This window comes from Lygodium microphyllum, chromosome 11, assembly GCF_053477565.2.
Source record: "Lygodium microphyllum isolate KBCC chromosome 11, Lygodium_microphyllum_v1.1.10, whole genome shotgun sequence".
Lineage (NCBI taxonomy): Eukaryota > Viridiplantae > Streptophyta > Polypodiopsida > Schizaeales > Lygodiaceae > Lygodium > Lygodium microphyllum.
In genome coordinates, this window is record NC_141145.1 from 52,595,448 (window position 1) to 52,614,970 (window position 19,523).

At 42.3% G+C, this 19,523-nt stretch overlaps 1 protein-coding gene across 1 annotated transcript in view; it reads left to right on the forward strand.

The window, feature by feature from the left end:
- Positions 1–19,523, forward strand: part of CPSF73-II (cleavage and polyadenylation specificity factor 73 kDa subunit-II) — a 129,317-nt gene that overhangs the window by 81,443 nt on the left and 28,351 nt on the right. Inside the window, exon 7 of the mRNA XM_087687599.1 lies at positions 1,729–1,792. Coding sequence (XP_087543725.1) covers positions 1,729–1,792 — 64 coding nt within the window. The remainder of the gene's footprint in view (positions 1–1,728; positions 1,793–19,523) is intronic.

The window sequence follows — 19,523 nt, forward strand, 5'->3', positions numbered from 1 at the left end:
TCATTCACTCTCAAAACTGGCACCCTCTAGCAGCGAAGCAACAAACAGAATGCTGATAAAGGGAGGGGTGAGTCTGCTGGAAAAACGACAGTCTCTAAACTTACACCCTCTAGAAGCGAAGCAACAAACAGTGCGTCCATCCACTGTTGGACAGTACATCCATTGTCACACACACACACAAAAGCACATTGATACACCTAGATACATCACACACAAGTGTAGACCAAGGGGAGCTCATCCCCTCTTTACAACTCGAATCCAACCTACTGGGCAGGAAGGATAACAAGAAGTGAGACAGGAGGTAGGAGCCTTGGATACACACATGTATGTGTACATCCGTGCATGTGTAGACATGTGTTGTGCACTGACTTATCCACTTCCATAGTTCACCGTGCATCCCATTATACAGATAGTACATCTGAACACACTATGCACTCAACCCACATAGTAGCAAGGGAGGGGTGAGTCTGCTGAAAAACGAGTCTCTTGAGTTTGAACTTCCTCTGTTGTGTACCTCTCTCTGCAGGGGCAACATTTTTTGAAGTTAAGCTATTCGGTCTGGACCGTATCTGTACTGCCCCAGCAGGTCTAGCATGCTTAGAGCGCAGTCTTTTATCCAGAATCCATTGATATCTTCTATAGATATCACCTTGCAAGTGGGAGACTTCAAGGAGAGGCCAGATGTTGCCCTCAAGGATCTTACATCATTGTGGAAGTAAAGCAAATCTCAACCCAATCTTGCACAAGTTCCCTTTTTCAACTCAAAGGCCTGACAGCAAGTGATTCATTATCAGTCTCTATTGCAATGCCTTTTCGAGTAGGCTTGTCTGGACTCCGGACTCTGGACTTTGTATCTCTGTCTGTATCTGCCGATCGATGTCACAGTGGGCCTAGGTGGACAAAACCGCTTTTCCTAGAGTCAAAGCAATCCTTGGCAAGTCAATGCCCTCAGGAAATCAACTACCTCCACTCATACCGAACACATGCTTAACGAGTCCCTTAAAATCTTTAGTAAACGACAATTGCAAAATATGCAGTTTTTGGTTTCCATACAATTTTCCAATGGTAAATGACAATCGCAAAATATGCAGCATTTGGTTTGCATACAATTTTCAAACAGACGCTTTGGATACATCTGGTCAGTGAAACAACCTCATAAAATCCTCTTGCTTCAGAGCAAGCATAGCTCTACCCCAAAGGCACACCCCCTGTAATAGTAAGTGATTTTACTTGGTGTTTTCATAGCTTGTCGTTGTACTTGTTATAAGCTAAGAGGTTAGACTTGAGGACTCCTTGACTGCACAGAGTAGCAGTTCTAAATTTTGGACCATAGAGAATATTGATTGCTGATGTAGTCCAGCATAATGGGCTTGCCACATTTATCTTGTTTTAAGTGAAGTGACTTGTTGAACTTCGTTGTTATGCTATCTTAGTACAAAACAGTATTGGCAAATGAGCTTCTCTGTTAGAAAAATCACATAGGAATGGAGCTTCTTTCTGGTTCAATCCACTTTGTCTCACCTCAATATCCAGAATAAAAGTCTGTGTTCAGATCCCATTGGAGTTTGTAGTTTTGTCTTTACTTACATGCTTTTGTATAGTTGCCTTGTATGTAATGCATTTGTATCCTTTTTAATAATTTGTTGATGTTCTCCGTATGTACAACAGATGTTTAGGACTTTCTTCATTTTGAGAGATTCAATAAGAAGGTGATGTGCATTTTTCTAGGTCAACTTATGCGACGACGATACGAGAATCCAAGAATACTCGCGAGCGGGAGTTCTTGCAAGCTGTAAGTAAGGAACTTTTTCATGTTAGTGACACATCTTGAGCAGCCTAACATAAATTTGTTTCAATTTTATCTACATCAAGTCACAAGAATGAACTCTCAGGATGCTACAGTGCTGATCTTTTTTAAAAAGGAAAGGTCGCCATATTGAAATGTCTAGTGATGCTTTGCTAAGCTTGAGCATGTATGCGATTGTGCTTGCTCGTATCTCTTTGCTGCCTCCTCCTCCCTTACACTTGTTCATCCTTCTCTGTTCCCTGAAGATGGAATGTTTTCTACCATATCTGGTGTTAAAATTGGTACCTATGAAAAGGCCATGTGCTGAAAATTGGCTGGCCTGATGTTTCACTGAGTACATGAAGACTTGGCTGCTAGTTGGTTGGACCAAATTTGGCCTACCATTGGTATTTGCGGTATCAGCCTGTTCACTTGTAAGTGTATGGTATTTGCTTCTGCATTTGCCTTTTCAGATGTGACTGGATTGTGTCCTACTTTTTTTCAAACAATGCACATGCTTAGTTGCTCAATCACTCTTTTGTGTTTGTCGGCCTGTCGGCTGAATACCACATTAGCTGCCATGTTAGTGACATCATCATTCAATCCAATATGGCTGACACTCCCTGCAAAGATTGCAGTTTTCCCTAGTTCTATGGCCTCTTTGTAAAATGGAAATGTCAGGCTCAGCGGTACTGTTTTGATCTCATGGAACATGTAGACTTAGCTGGTTAGCTGGCTTCTGAGTCTACCTCGCAAGAGAAGTGTCTAGCTTGACCTACAAGGATCCACTCAAAGGTTTCTAAAGGCTTTTTGGGTCTCCTAATGGCATTCTAGCATTTAGCTAAGAAAGATTACTTTGTAATTGATCAAGGCTAGAAGCAGGCTAGCATTGGTTGAAAGAGAGTGAGAGATTGGTGCCGGGGAGGGGGGGGGGGGGGGGGGGGCGGCGGGGGGTAGAGAATTGATCCCTCTACCAATAGGCATAATCTCACTCTAGCCCTCTAAACTGGTGCTAATCTAGGATCTATGACACAAACCCTAGGATAATCAACGTTCAGCCCTTATCCTAATTGAGTTGAGAAGCCACCTGAGTAATTGGATCTACCCTTCCATAGAATGTTCCTGTTGGTGAAAGACATTAACCCTCTTCCCATGTGCATACCCAAATCGGCTTTAGTTATCCAATTAGGCTCAAAAACATTAATGAGGAGTTATAAAAGTAGCTTCATTAATTAACCCTTGAGCACAAGTTCCTTAGCATAAATCAAGTCATAGACACGAAAACAATGTCAAACACTCTTTTAGAAAACAGTCGCAAACATACATATTATTTGTACCTCTTCCAAGGTACACTGCCTCACCGACAACCATTCTTACACCAAGACATGTATCGATAAACGTGGATACCTCTATCCATAAACTTGGATACTAATCACCTTGACCTTTAAGTAATATAGGGGCCTTTTGGAGTCTATTGGGCTTGTGGGGTCCCTACACTATCTCAGCTCATTGCCTTAGGCAAGAATACAAAAGCTCTACTAGTTTGCATGTGCCTCAAGAGTAGGGTACACCATTGCAAAGAGACCTTGGCACTGTATGCTAGGATGGACTTTGATTCTTGGTGAGGGAATCCAAGCGAGAGACTTGGGGTTAGTCAAACTCGCCCGACCCCCCATCATGCATAATCCCCCTCCTCCCCTTTTCTCTTTTGCATCTTGCATAGGGGTAATTGTTTGTATGGCAACATATCTTCTTTCTAGTAGCAAACGAGGCCAAGCCAACAGAGTGTACACTGAAAGTAAACTAATGCTCAAGTCTCCTCACCAAGCGGCTAAGGTGTTGAATATCATAACCTTGGTTTTCTCAAGGTTCACCTTAAGGCCTTTATCTTTGTAAATGACCAATCATACATCCAAATGTCTCTGTAGTCCCTCGCGTGAGTCAAATATAAGCACAATGACATCTACATAAAGCAATATTGAGATCAATACTCCCATTAAACTAGCTCCAACCCCTCCTTTATCAATATAATCTGAGACCTCACCTATATATAGCCCAAACAAGGTACATGAGAGAGTGAGAGTGAGAGTGAGATGTGTGCGCGCGCGCGTGCGTGCGCACGTGCTTGCATGCGCATTAACATCTACATAAGGTTAATATGGCCTATGAGACAAAATCCAAAGTATATCCATGTCTAATGTCATCTCATCAATTGGTGAAGATAACATTAAAATAAGTAAGTTGCCTATAAAACAATGCTAAGAATAGCTTTATGATGGAACTATGCTAGAGTAGAACCATGTCTAGTGTTGGTAGAAAGAAAAGGAAACCCAAATGTGACAGAACTATGTACAGAAAAATGTGGTACAGACTGTAGGTTGTAGCAAATCTCAGGGTCTACACATAACTCAGCTTATGATGCCGACCCTAACTTCTCCACTGATATGCTTGGTGGTGAGTCTTCGATGTCCCATGATAGTGGCTCTGATCGTGACTGTGATGCGGCCTCCTCAAACATGGTACTAGTAGATGAGGTACATGTCTCAGGCCACAAATGGCTCTATCCAATGTGACTCCACGGTATGGAATGGGAGGTGTCTAGTGGGGTGGCTCTATCTCTGCAAGGCTAGTAGTGTCAATAGGGAGATCTGTGAAAAAAGTTTATCACTACTCTGTGTGTGGGTCCCTCTAGTTGAGCCGGTCTCTTGTCTCGCAGAAGTGTTGTGCAATGCCTCTAGAGCTCCAAGAGGAAAAGACCTAGCAATCTTTGTTCCTCGTACCCCATGACACAGCAAAGAGGTCCAAAACCATCATGGAAGAGCCAACGGTACCATCCTCATATCTCATAGTGCTATACAATGCCTCTAGAGCTCCAAGAGGAAAAGACCTAGCAATCTTTGTTCCTCGTACCCCATGACACGGCAAAGAGGTCCAAAACCATCATGGAAGAGCCAACGGTACCATCCTCATGTCTCATAGTATATTGTATATCTGCATATGTAATGCTCCTTTGTCTTAGACTCTCGACCACAAAGTTGGTAAGCCGTATCCTCTACTAGAGAGTGTGTCCATCTACCTATCTCCATTTGTAGCCTATGAGAGGAGATACAAATCTATCCAATATGGCAGCTTGTATGCTGTGGGAGAGATGGGTGTCCATGTATACTGGCCGAACTCATGAAAAAAAAAGAGAGAGAAAGGATTTTTATATACATACATGCATTTAGGCATACACACATACACATACATATATATTTAGAGAGAGAGAGAGAGAGAGAGAGAGAGAGAGAGAGAGAGAGAGAGCGGCCCTTCAAATATAAGGTCTTTCTTTGGAGGGTGATGATTGGTGGTCTTCTGCTTGCTTCAGCCCTTTCCAAGCGTCGAATCTCCAACGGCAACTGTTTCTTTTGCACCACCACTGTGGAATCTGCCCGTCATCGTTTTATTTCTTGCCCCATCTCTCAGATCTGGTCATTCTTGTCGGCCGTCTGGCGAGCGGTGGTTGGTTTCTCGCTACGCCCGTTTGATTGGGTTTTTGCGCGGCCCAAATATCCCACACCGACACAGCCTCATATGAAGATTTTGTTTCACTTTCTTCGATATTGGGGCTGTTGGCATAACTGGACCATTCGGAATGCTTTTCTTTTTGATTCAGCCTTTAATGTTCAGCGACATATTGCGTGGCTTAAAAGTCTCTTGTATTGGCAGATAGATCTTCTTCGGCACTCTGACATGCTCCCTTGGGAGGACTTACGTCCCTGGCATATGGCAATTTCCTCTGTGTCTTTGCCATGACTTTGTAACTCTTTGGTTGTCTGGTTCTTGTAGAGAGTCAATGTGTACACATGATGGGGTAGAGCCATCGTGTATCTTGTAATCATGCAAACTTGTACCTTTTTTTCGTAATTAATACAATTACCTTTTACGAAAAGAGAGAGAGAGAGAGAGAGAGAGAGAGAGAGAGAGAGAGCAATAAGAGACTTTAACTCTCCTTTGTTGGCTGCTATACCTCCTCAAGGAAGAGAGAGGGAGTGTCAATCGGTCTCTTATTGCTCTCCTTTTGTTGGCTGCTATACCTGTTGGAGAAAGAGAAAGGGAGTGTCAATCCCCTTTCAATTATTGCTCTCTCTTGAAGGAGGGCTGCCTACACAAGCCTGACCTATGAGGTCTAAAGAGCTGTCCTTGCAAGTTGCTTCAGCCTTGGAAGTCCGGAGGTACATGGAGGCATTGTCAAGTTTTGGTGATGAGCTGGGAGCAAGGAACATATGATGACCCCCATGAACAGCACTTCAGGTTTGGAGTGTGCAGCTGCAACAAAACAGCTTTCCCATGTTTGTTTCAAACCTTCCAAGCTCCCTCTAGCATAATTAGTCCTCTTGTATTTGGAAAGGTTAACAATGCATAAGCAAGGATATACTTTGTTAAGTAGAAACACATTATTTCTTGACAAAAAGAAAGCTCTTGCATCTAACAGGCTATGAATTAAGTGGCATAACTATTCAAGGGTTGCATCTCGATAAGAATACTAGGGCTAAACATGCATTTGCATAGTCAAGGATTGACCTATGAGATTCTTTCAATAGCTAAATAGGATCATAAACTCTTGAAGATACCTTCACTGAAAATAATATCTCCTTGCTAGGCTCATGAAGAGTCCTTGATAATTGCTTTAATTTTAGAGAAAGGCACTCTACTCAAGACCTAATCTTGAGGAATGGAAGAACCCTAGATTTCTTTAAAAGCAATCAAAGGCTAAAACCTAAACGAAGGTTTATTTGTAGACAAAAGGTCTTCATAAGATATGATTTGATTACCATACCATGAACCAAGGGATAAACTAAGACTGGTAATATGATATATTGACTGAGCTTGAGACACTAGAGATGGTCATATGAGAGTCTAAGAAATCCTAAAATGGTAATAAGGTCATGCAACCGAAACCCAAGGATACACCAAGAAGGAAAGCTTCCGTGTTTAACTCGTATTGAGTTCTTAAATTATTCTACTCTTAGGAGGAATTCAATGATTTGGGGTATTCCTTCCATAGATACATGAATGAATTGTTTATCATGGACTATTTGCAATGTTTGAAGAGTTACTAGACTTGCTTGCAAACAGTTGATTTCCTAGACATGTAGGCTTGTACAAACAGTACAACAGATTCTAGATTTGTTCAGAGAACTTGAGGCACAACGGCGTGTAGAAGGTGACAGATTCAGTTCTGATCTGTGACAGACAGTCGGGGTTGGTAATAAAGTGTGTAATAAACATAAAGCTCGGATATGGCGAATTTGCAGGCATCTAATGGTATTGATATGGCCTTTCTAGACCAGCATATTGGGAATGGGGATGATAAAGATTTGGCAGAATCAGATGGTGATTTGTTAGTTGAAGATTCTGGGTAGTTAATGGATGGGGATGAAATGGATAAACGTCGTAAGATGTCGGTTGATGAACCGACATTGTGTGCCTCGAATTTGCCTTAGCAAAATGTTCATGCTTCATGCTCACAGACTGATGAGTCTCTTTAGTTTATGCTGGCCACTGCCAATAATCTTATGTCGGAATATGCTCATGCCAATGAGGGTAAAGCAAGTTCTTTACCGGAGGGGGAACATGTGGTCGCTGTTATGGGAACTAATCTGGTCCTACAGCAGATTGCTGCTTTTCATGAGAGGGCAGCCATCTTTTACTTTACAGGAAGGACTCCTTTGATTACTAGAATTCGTGCTTGGTTGTAGTCTATGCTTGTCAGTGTGGAGGTGTGTTAGGATGATGCTTCAAGGCAAGTGCAGACCCCTCTCGTTGAAGAGATTTATGATGGACCGAGGGGTTTTTTTGAGGTCCTTTTTCATTCCCCGGAAGTGTGTGCTCACATTATGCAACGTATCCCTTTGTTCATGGATGGTCAATTAGTACATATGATCCCATGAGCCCTATGGCAGAGTTTCAGGAGGTACTTAGACAGGCATGCCCCATTTGGGTTGAGGTGGTTGATTTTCCAGCACATCTCTGTCAACTTCTCTTAGTGAGGTGTTGGTGGAGCCTCGGTTGGCCTCCCGCAATAGGAACAAGGCGTGTATGCTTTGGGATATAGGGAAACCTCGCCTGACCAAAGTTTGTTTTGAGGTTCTGGGGTTGCAAATTTTGGTTTATGAGCTGAAATGGGGCACATTTGCTGGACACTGTTTCAGATGTGGCAAATTGGGACATTTCATTTCAAAATGTGATAGAAACCATGAGGTATTGTAGCGTTCTATGGATCCTGATATGGACATGCAAGACCATCATTACCGACAGATGGTTTAGCAGCTAGAAGTTGATCGTGAGCCGATTGTTCAGCATGGATAAGATGATGGAAAGAAGGGTGCTTCCCAAGTTGGTATTCAGTGTGTATCGCTTTTGGTGGGTTGGAACTTGCCTCCTCATGATAATTCTTGGGTCACTGTGGCTAGATGTAATGCCAGATAGGAGCCTCGGTCAACTCCTGTCCACCTATCTCCGCAGCCTATCACTCATACTTTTCAACGCAAAGGTAGGGGGTTCAATATGAAACCTTCACGTGTTCCTACAGTTGGTGCGGATGAGAAAGGGCTTTTGATTCCACTCTGCGCTTTGACGCGCGTGGGAGGCTAATGCCTCCTCGGGATGTTTTCCGTTCCTAGCAACAGTAACTTCCTTCTCGTGCTTCAATTGCTAGTTTGCAAAGGGCAGATCTGGTAGATGTAATCCCAAGCGAGATGGAGAGATTCCAGGTAGCCAAAAAAGTTGATGTAAAAGGGAGAGGGAAAGTGGTGGTTCAGTAGTTTTCTTTTCTGTGATCCATCATGAGATTTTCTTTATTGAATGTTAAAGGTATTTTTTCGGGCAGTAAGCAGTATCGGTTGTGGAAAGTTGTGTTAGCTGGCAATTGAGATGTTTTTTGTACTGTGGAGCATAAACAACATGCTTTGGTAGGATCTTCTTATGCATATAAGGATTTTTCAGTCTTTTTTAGTGGTCGTGTTCCACATAAATCTAGAGTTATGTTGGTCATCAGATCTTCATTGCAACCATCTTGAGTTTCTTAGGACCATCGCGGCAGATTTATGATTTTGGAAATCCTATACGAGGGAGAGGTTTCGTGGCTAGTGGGTGTGTATGCTCTTCCACTACTCATGAATGTCATCAGCTTTGGGATGACTTGCATTGCCTTGCCATGTCTTGTCAAGGCTTTGTTATGGGTGATTAAAATAGATGTATATCTGTGGATCAGGCGACTTCACAACACTCGGTCATGGATGGTCCTGAGCGACAGGCTTGGGATGCTCTAGTAGGTGTGTCTTTCAAACAAGACATGTGGTCTTGGATGCATAATTCTTAGTCAGGATATACTTATCGTTCTCTTCAACATCCAAACCCTTGGGCTAGACTGGATAGGATCTATATTTGTCATAGTGATTCTTTTCTTCTTGTAGTCATTGATATGTGGGTGGAGTGATAGCATGTCTTGTCTGATCACTATCTTTTGATCTTGGAATTGACACAACCAACCTGTTCATGCCTTTAAGGCTCTCCTGGCCCGTTTGCCTCTTCGTTTCAATCAATCCTTTCTGCTGCAAAATCAGTTTTTGGAATGTATTCAGCAATTAATTGCTTCGTTTCGCTCCAGGGTCCTATCTGAAGGGATGGAAGCATGGACTGTTTTTAGGGATAATGCGTGATCGTTATCCTGACAGTATGGTATTCGGCATGCTTTCTCTTTACGCACTGAATTGCAGCATGCACAATTGTTGTTGGCCCATTCGTTGTCTCTGTGTCAGTCGGGGGATCCCACTGATGACTTGCTCACATGCATTGAATAGTTGAAAGGCAAAGTTTAATCTCTACAAGAAGATACAAATTGCTGGCCAGAGTAGAAGCTTTACATGAAAATAACTGTCAATCTCATCAATTCTTTGCTCGATTACATCAGAAATACACTCGGGAAATATTGTGTGTTTGAAGAATGAGCAAGGTGTTGTGGTGATTGATCCTGCATCCATCATTCAGATGTGCGTTGACTTTTATAAATCATTGTTGGGCCCGCAAGAGATTCTTTCTGATGCTGTTCACTCTACTTGCCGATACATTTGTGACTTGGTTAGTAACCAAGTTCAGCCATAATGGGTTGATTTGATGGAGGTTGATATTTCAAAGGATGAAGTGGAAGAGGTGCTGTCCCATTTGCCTCGAAGAAAAAGCCTTGGCTAGGACGGGCTTCCTAATGAGTTGTTTTCAACCCATGTTGAATAGCTTAAGGATCCGTTGACTTGCCTGTGTCAGTAAGTGTGGAATTCTAGTATCATGCCTTCAGACTAGAAGATTGTAGTTATTCGGTTATTGGCTAAGGTTCCCTCTCCAATCTCTTTAAAACAATGGAGACCCATGTCTGTTATGGGTTCTTTAAACAAAATCTTCTCTAAAATTATTGCCAACAGATTGCAGAAAGTATTTCTGCAGTTGGTTCATCCGCGTCAATACAGTTTCATCAAGGGCCGGAATATAATGCACAACAGTTTGAATGCTCAACTGGGGATTGACTATGCTAAAGCTTCAAGCTAGTAGGTTATTATGCTTCAGCTTGATATTGAAAAGGCATTTGATCATGTAAGCTGGTCTTTTTTGAGGTAGCCAATGTCCACCATGGGTTTTGGGTCTTGTATGATTTCTCTTGTTGATACTATTAGTCAGGGTGTAGTGGCCCGTATTGCACTTAACAGAGGGATCACTGATGAAATTACCTTATCTCGGTCTCTTCGACAAGGCTGCCCTCTCGGTCCTTTGCTGTTTGCTTTAGTTAATCACCCGGTGCTCTCATTGTTGGATAAGTTGGCCGATCAAGGTGAGATTGTTGGTTTGTCTCTTCTCATTGGGGCCCAACTTGTGGGTCAATCTTTGGCAGATGATTCCTTTATGTTCCTTAAGGCTGATCGCTCGAATGTTAATCAGGCAATGGTTGCATGGAAACTTTTTGCTATGGCATCGGGAGTTCATATTAATGCTCAGAAATCTACACTGCTCTCTTGTACAGAGAATGATTTGCAGGCCTTGGGTTGGCATGGAATTGTGATTCCTAAGGGAAATATAACCAGACACTTGGATTATCCTATTGGTGTGGAGGTAACTCTTTGTGCCTTGTTGGATTGGATGTCATCCCGTATTCATGATCTATTTATGTACTGGAAATTTCAAGACTGGCCTCTCCATGTGAGACTTAAAGTTGCTCAATGCATTATGATCAGTATGATTTCGTTTTTCCTGCCATTGCTTCCTTAGACCAAGAAGTCTCTTTTGGAATTGGTTCAGCCTATTTGATTTATGTCATGGAAAAAGAAAGGGAATCGCCTGGGCTAGGTGTGGATTTTGTGGCAACATGTGACTACTCCTAAAAGGACGGGGGGAGCAGCTCTATTGGATGTTAATTTTCATATGGATGCTTTGAGGCTAGCTCTTCTGCAGGCACTATGTGTAGAGAGTCATCCTTGGACAGATATTGCAAATTTTTTTATAGAAGGGATTGGCATTTCTCATGGTAACACGGTTATTCATGCTTCTTGGTGGCATGTACTTAACTCCACGAGATCTATTAAGGTCTCCCAGTCTTTTCTCCTTTCTCATTTGATCGCATCTTGGCAGGGGATGTTACATTTTGAAGTTTGGCGCCCTCTTGATTTTCATAAGGAGGAGAATTCCCTACAAGGAGAAGTACTAGCTATCTCCAGGTTGTTGGATTGGCTTGATAAATATCTGTAGAGATACAAGTTTAATTGGATGGCTTGTTTGGGATTGTAGACAATCCTTGATGATGTTATTCTTGGGTAGGCCCGTCTTTATTCTTTTCAGCGTATTTATCAGCATTTTTGGGTGCCTAGAGGATATCACGGTATTTGGTTGTCCATACAGGACAGAATTTTAAGGTTCTCTCCTTTGCTTGTGTTACAGCCATTGTCTCCCTGGCGCGATTGGATGTTTGTGATTCCTGATGATTTCGAGAAAAGATCACCTAACCAGATATATAATCAGATGGTGGAGGCCAAGAGATGGGTCACATATAAGGCTAAATAAGTATGGCATATTTGGGATAGCAAAAAGAAGTGGCAGAGAAGATATAGGGGCCGATTGAGCACGATGATCGAGGTAGACTGTCCTACGCGCAGTGAGAGAAAGAGAGAGAGAGCGAGAGCAAGCAGTATAGAGGTTGAGCACTTTTTTGGTATAATGACGAGTGTACCACTTTAGGTTTATATATATATATATATATATATATATATATATATATATATTCCCAACAATCTCCCACCTAAAGGCAATGTGCCTTAAGAGGAGAAAAGAATCAGCTAAGTCTAGTTATGTACAAAGCTGAAATAAATATATCTATCCAACTTCCATCATCTGTCGGCAATGAGCAAATCGCTCTGCTGGAAGACCCTTCGTGAGAAGGTCTGCAGGATTATCATCTGTATGCACTTTCACAAGCTCAATGCTCTTGCTGTCAAGTACATCTCTAATGAAGTGATACTTCACATGTATGTGCTTTGTCTTTGCATGAAAGACAGGATTCCATGCTAGCATGATAGCACTCTGACTATCACAATGGAGACTAGGTAACTTTGTGATGCTAAGCTCTCCCACCAGACATCAAAGCCATAAAGCCTCCTTGCATGCCTTAGTGGCAGCCACTTACTCTGCCTCTATAGTAGACAAGGCAATACACTTTTGTAGCGTGGGGATCCAAGAGACTGCTCCTCTTGTGAAAGTAATCACATACCCAGAAGTGGACTTCTTGCTGTCCGCATGACCAGCATAGTCTGCATCCGTAAAGCCAACAACAAATGCCTTCTGCTTTCCAAAATAGATGCACAACTCCTTTGTGCCTTTGAGGTATCTCATAATACCTTTCACTGCATCCCAATGCTTCTTGCCAGGGGTTGCCATGTTTCTGCTAACCACTCCCACTGCAAAGGCAATGTTAGGACATGTAGTAACCATAGCATACATCAAACTGCCAACAACTGAAGCATATGGTATCTTGACCATTTTAGCCTTCTCATCATTAGATGTAGGGCTGTCCTCTGCACTAAGTTTCGCATATGGAGGCAATGGAACCCCAATTGTTTTCCCCCTCTCCATATTGAAATGCTGCAAAACTTTGGAGATATACTCCTGCTGAGATAGATAGAGTAAGCCTTTCGATCTTTCTCTGAGTATTCGCATGCCTAGAATGTGATTTGCATCACCAAGATCCTTCATGTTAAAGCTGCCATGAAGACTTTGCTTCAGTGAGTCCAAAGCACGAGTATCCCTGCCAGCAATCAGCATGTCATCAACATACGAAACCAAGATAATTAGGCTGCCATGTGCTGCCTTCTTGGTGTACAAGCAGTGATCCACTTGACTTTTATGAAAGCCTTGGGACTGCATGAATGTATCAAACTTATGATACCATTCTCTTGGTGCTTGTTTCAGCCCATACAAACTCCTTTTGAGTTTACATACCATTTTTTCCTTCCCTTGTTCAACAAACCCTTCAGGCTGCTGCATATATATGTCTTTATGCAGATCACCATGTAAAAACGTAGTCTTTACGTCCATCTGTATGAGCTCCATATCCTCAACTACAACCAAGCCCAAAATGGTTCTCAATGTAGTCATCTTGACTACAGGAGAGAAAATCTCATCAAAGTCAATTCCATGCTCCTGCTTATACCCTTTTGCAACCAATCTTGCTTTGTACTTTGGTGAGGAACCAGAAGCTACCATCTTGTAAACCCATTTGCATGGAAGGGTTTTCTGCCCTTTAGGCAACTACACCAAGTCCCAAGTGCCATTTTTTTCAAGAGATTCCATCTCTGATAGCATGGCTTTATACCATTTCTTGCTATCTTGTCTGTCCATTGCTTCCTTGAAGCAAGATGGTTCACTTAGCCACATTAATTGCACCAGGAATAAACCTGTCAGGTTGTCTAGTAGCCCTAGACGATCTCCTAACCCAATGGGCATTGTTTGTTGGCTGTTCCTGCAAATTTCCATTTTCAGCATGCTGTCCTGGCATTTCAGCCTGCAAATCAGCATTAACAACTTGCTGTCCTGGCTGTTCCTACACATGTAATGGCTCATTTTCATGGGCAATAGCTGGCTGATCATTTTCAGCATCATTTCCTGCATTTACAAGTTCATTTACAGTAGGTATTTGTTGCTGTACAACGGGCACATTTTGCTGTCCAAAAGGTATTTCTTCCCCGAATACAACCCTATGGATCTCCTCAGTCTTTTTGGGTTGTTTGTGCATGCGATCTTCCCGGAAGATAACGTCATTGCTGCATACTACTTTCCTTTTCTCAGGATCCCACAATTTATACTCCTTTTTCACCCTCGTCACCATATCCTAGGAAAATGCATTTACAGGACTTTGGCTTAAGTTTGCTACGTTTTTCTTTACGAATGTGCACAAAACCCTCGCAGCCAAACACTTTCAGATGAGCATATGAAGGTGGCTTGCCCGACCACGCTTATTGGGGAACCCCCCCACCCCCTCCCAAAAGACCTGTTTGGTGACCGATTAATCAAGTGAACGGCTGTCGTAACAGCCTCTGCCCAAAAACCATGGGGTAATGCAGCATCAGACAGCATCGTACGGACCTTATCTTGTATGGCCCGATTCATACGCTCTGTAACTCCATTTTGGGGCGGATTATGAGGGGCAGTGAGCTCCTTCTTTATCCCTTTGCTGTCACAAAATGCCTAAAAGGCCTTGGACACATATTCCCCATCATTGTCAGAGTGAAGACACTTAAGTGTCTTATCTGTCTAATTTTTAGCCAATGCCAAGAAATTTTTAAACTTATCAAGCACTTCATCCTTGCTACGAATAGGGTAAATCCATACTTTCCGTGTAGCATCATCGACAAAGGTGACAAAATATTTCTTTCCCCCTAAAGATAATCGTGGCATTTGACATATATCCGAATGTACTAACTCTAGAGGAGAAGATCTCAAAGAAAGAGACTTTTTATGTGACGTCTGTGCATGTTTGCTATAAATGCAATGATCACAATGCTCAAAATTAGCATAACGAAGACAAGGTAAGTAACCCAAACGAGAAAGCACTTTCATTTTTGTTTGACTCATGTGTCCCAACCGGCCATGCCACAAAGAAACGCTTGGTTGCTTGGTCCGGAACAACATGGTTACACACACTAGATACATGAAGTGGATACAAAGTATCACTCTTGCAACCCCTGGCAATAACCCTAGATCCCTTATAGATCTTCCATTTTCCATCACCAAAGATGGTATGAAAACCATCATCATCTAGCTGTCCCGTGCTAATCAAGCTCTTCTTGAGCTGAGGTACATGCCGTATATGCTGAAGTGTAAAGACAGAGCCATGCTGAAACTGTAATTGCACACTGCCAATACCTGCAATCTCACATGCATAGTTGTTCTCAAGATGGACAACACCATGTCGACCCCCTGTATAGGTGGAAAACCACTCATGATGAGGGGTGACATGAAAGGATGCACTTGAATCAAGAATCCAGATATGCATGCCATCATCTGTGTCTGTAAGTAAAGCATGTGCACGAAAGTGTGAAGAGACAAAGAGTACGTTACTCTCATTGTCACTGTCATGAGTGACTACATTCACCTCTTCAATTTTTACACTGCTCTTCTTAGGCTGACTGTCCTTCTTCTCTTCCTTGCTATCATCTGTCTTCTTGCCTTTTCCTTTCTCTTTCTTCCATTTGTAGCAGTCATGTTTAAAGTGACCCTTCTTGCCACAATGATGGCATTCAACATCTTTGCCATGTAATTTAGTGCGTCCCTTGCCATCATACTTGCCCTTTTACTGTGATCTGCCCCTAGTATGCAAAGCGCTGGAAGACTTACTGGATGCATTGTTCTGCCGATTCATCTCTTCCATAAGTAGAGCACTCTCTACATCAGCATACAAAAGGATCACATTAGAATTGCTCATAGCAGTCCTGAATGTATTCCAACTCTTTGGTAGAGTGCAAAGCAAGAAAGTAGCCTTAAATTCCTCATCAATCATGAACTTCAATGCAACCAGCCGGCTGAAAATGGAGTTAAACTCACTCAAGTGAGTAGACATTGCTATACCTTCTTTCATACGCAAATCGATAAGCTTTTTCAGCCAATACACTTTTCTTGCAGCACTCTTCTGTGCATACTGTTCTTCCAGTCTAGTCCATATAGCATATGCAGAATCCAAACCTTCAATGTTGAAGAGCAAGGCATGAGAAATCGATAGCTCTATGGTTGAGCGTGCAAGCTCATTCAACTCATCCCAATCGTCCTGATCCATGTCCGCAGGCTTTGCCCCTTTGGTTTTGATCGGCTTTGCGTGTTTCTTTTGTAACAGGATATTGTAGCACTGTTTTTCCCACACTGCAAAATATGTGCGCCTTCAAGCTTCTTTATGTGCATCAGATTACTGCTGTCATTGCTGCCAGCCATGATTTTCAGCCCAAATGTGACCAAAACACCAGCAAATGCAGGCCCAAACTATCACCGAAGTGGTGACCAAGGTACAAACAAATACCAATTAGCAATAAATGATCACGCAGAAGTACAGATTTCAGATCTGTAATTAAATTTTCAGAAGCACCAAACCATGTGCTACAGCATTATCCAACTGATTACAGCTGTTCCAAGGGCATGTGCATCACATTACATGAGAAATCCCAAAATTTCAGCTGCAATTTCTGTTGTACATGTACCCACGGTCATAAAATTTGACACGAACAGTCAAAAGCCCCAAAATTTTGTGCTCAAAGCGTCAAACACACATCTGCATTTCCTCTATCATGCATAGGTCAGTCCAATTTTGCCAAAATAAAGCAATTTCAGCAAAACCTCCAAATTATACCAAATGTTGATGTCCAAATTGCGTGGAATTCAACCTGCATGTACATAAAATGACCAAATGCTGCACAAATTTTGCCCAAACTGCAAAAGCTCCAAGTTGCACGGGGTCCAATGTGCCTCAATGTCGAGAAATTGGGCTAATTTCAGCCCAATTTGTGCATGTACATTCAAAGCCCCAAATGTCGGGGACAAAATGTCATAAATTCCTGCAATTTCTGAGACAAATATCATTGTTGCATCTTGCTCACACCAAATCTGGACAAATCCCCAAATTTTCCACGTCCTGCATGTATTAATTTCAGTGAAAACTATCTCGAGAGGTGTGTAATGCATCGTACACCCTTTTCTCAGTTGTCTATCACTCGTGCTGTTGACCCTTAGACTCATTCATGTAGATCTTTGTGGTCCCATATCCACTGTTGCTTTGAATGGTGTGCTGTACTTCTTTTTGATAGACGATGATTTCTCCAAATACATGTGGGTATTCTTCCTAAAGCACAAGTCAGATGTCGTCACGCATTTCAGTCCTTGGATGTTGCTGGGATGTTGCAGGTCCATAATCAGATTGGTCGTTGTGTGGATACTATGAGGAGTGATTCTGGTGGTGAGTTTACTTGCCACGAGTTTTTTGAGTTTCTAAAAGAGCAATGCATTGCACGCGTGCTCATGTCTACAAACTCCCTCACATGGAATGAAGTCATAGAGCGTAGGAACCGGACAATCATGAATATGGCACACTCTATGTTGTTTGTTTTAGAACTCCTTGAGCGCCTTTGGGTTGAGGCTACTAACACTCCAGTGTACATCCTTAACCGGTGTCTGATTGCGGGGAAAGGGTTAACAAAATCAAAATGCAAATCTAAATAAAAAGAAAATTCAAAATCAAAATCAAACTAGTGGGACCCAAGGAAACTCCTAGTCATTTCTAAATCCCGGTGGTAGAATGTAGCTAAGAAAAATGGGTATTGTGAACATTGTCTAAAGGTTGGTAATTTTGACAACAAGTGTCAATCAAAGTCAAGACTCAGATTGCTGCCCCTTAGTCGGGTAAAACCCACTAGGGGAGGTAGGGTGGTGGCAACCCTCAACAAGGGCAGAAGGGGACGCCAGATCCACACAGCCACCGGTCAACCATCACAGTTGGCAATGTTCTCAATGTTAGAGGGCTTGTTTGACTGGTCTGTAAAGGCCCTCATTGTCTTTGTAGAGACATTTCAGGATGTGAGTCTGCTCCACATCTTTGAGTTGTCTCTTGATGAGATGATTGCCGAGGCCCACTCATTATTGCCGAGTATTTCAACTACTACTTCGATTGTGAATAGTGGAGCTACTTATCATATAATTCCCATCGCGGAAATTTTCATTTTTTGAGCCCTTGCATCTAACACATCTGAGTTGGGAATAATTGCTTGGTCAGCAGACTGATGGTCACATCAATTTTCCCATTGATCAGGGTGCGGGTCGTGCTATGTCGGATAATATATACTATGTCTCCCAGCTTGGGGTGAACTTGTTATTCCTTAATCAGCTATGTTGATTGGGTTGAGTAGTCTTTTTCAGAGGGACCATAGGCGAGGTCATTGACTCTCAGACTGGTTTAGTGATTGTTCACGATGAGGCATAACCTAGTTGCTTGTACCATATGACAGTTTCTTTTTGAGCCAATAGCTGAGGGCTCTAAGTTCTACCACTCCTAGGCTTTAGCTGCTACATGGGAGCCTATGAGAATTGATTTTCTTTGGCATTTTGGCCTAGGATATCTCGGATACAACTCTCTTTATGAGTTGTCATGTTGATAGATGGTTGATGGCCTTTTTTGCTTCAAGCTATTGCAAAATGTTATAAAGCTTGTCAACTTAGGAAACAACACGGTATCACATTCCCTCAGCAGTCTACACATAGAGCTAAGGCGCCTTGTAGATCGATTCATGTTGATCTTTGTGGGTCGATATCCATTGCTGGCTTAAATGGCACACTATACTTCTTTTTGATTGTGGATGATCACTCTTGTTATGTGGGTGTACTTTCTGCTTGGGTGTTGGTGCATAACCAGAATTGTCATCGTTTAGGATGCATGAGAAGTCATAGAGAGGGTGAGTTCACGTCTCATGAGTTTTTTGAGTTTCTACAGGAGCATGGTATTTTCACACCAGCTCACCTCTACCAACTCTGCCTCATAGAAATAGAGCTTAGAAATTGGACCATTGTGAATATGAGATAATCTATTCTGTTTATAGCAAAGCTCCATGAGCGCCTTTGAGTCGAGGTTGTTAACACTTTGGTGTACATCCTCAACTAGTGCTAACTACGGTTGTTTCTTAGAGGACTTTGTATGAGGCATTCTTTGGCTCTCAGCCTATAGTTTCCCACTTTAGAGTCTTTGGATGTCGTATTTACATGAATACCCCTAATGATAAAATAGGTAAGCTCACTCCGTGAGTTGATCTTTTGATTTTTGTAGGATACTCTTGCGAAGTGAAAGACTATTGTCTGTTTGATCCTCAGACAAACAAGATGATCATTAGGAGAGATGTAGTGTTTGATGAGAGGGACATTATGCACTCTTCTATACCAGATTCTGTGCCTTTTCCTCACATTATTCCTACTGAGATAGTGCCTTCTAAGCTAGGTCTATTAGACTCGTGACCCACCTTAGTCATCAACATCCAATAGTGGTAGGGATAGTCTCTTTATTTGGCGAAATCCTTTGGGATTGGCCACTTGTCTCCCATTCTTTTGACCACCACCTCCCTTTTTGAAACAATCATTATTATTGAAAAAAGTTCACTATGGTTCCATTTGTCTTTGCAGAACTTGGTAGGCCACT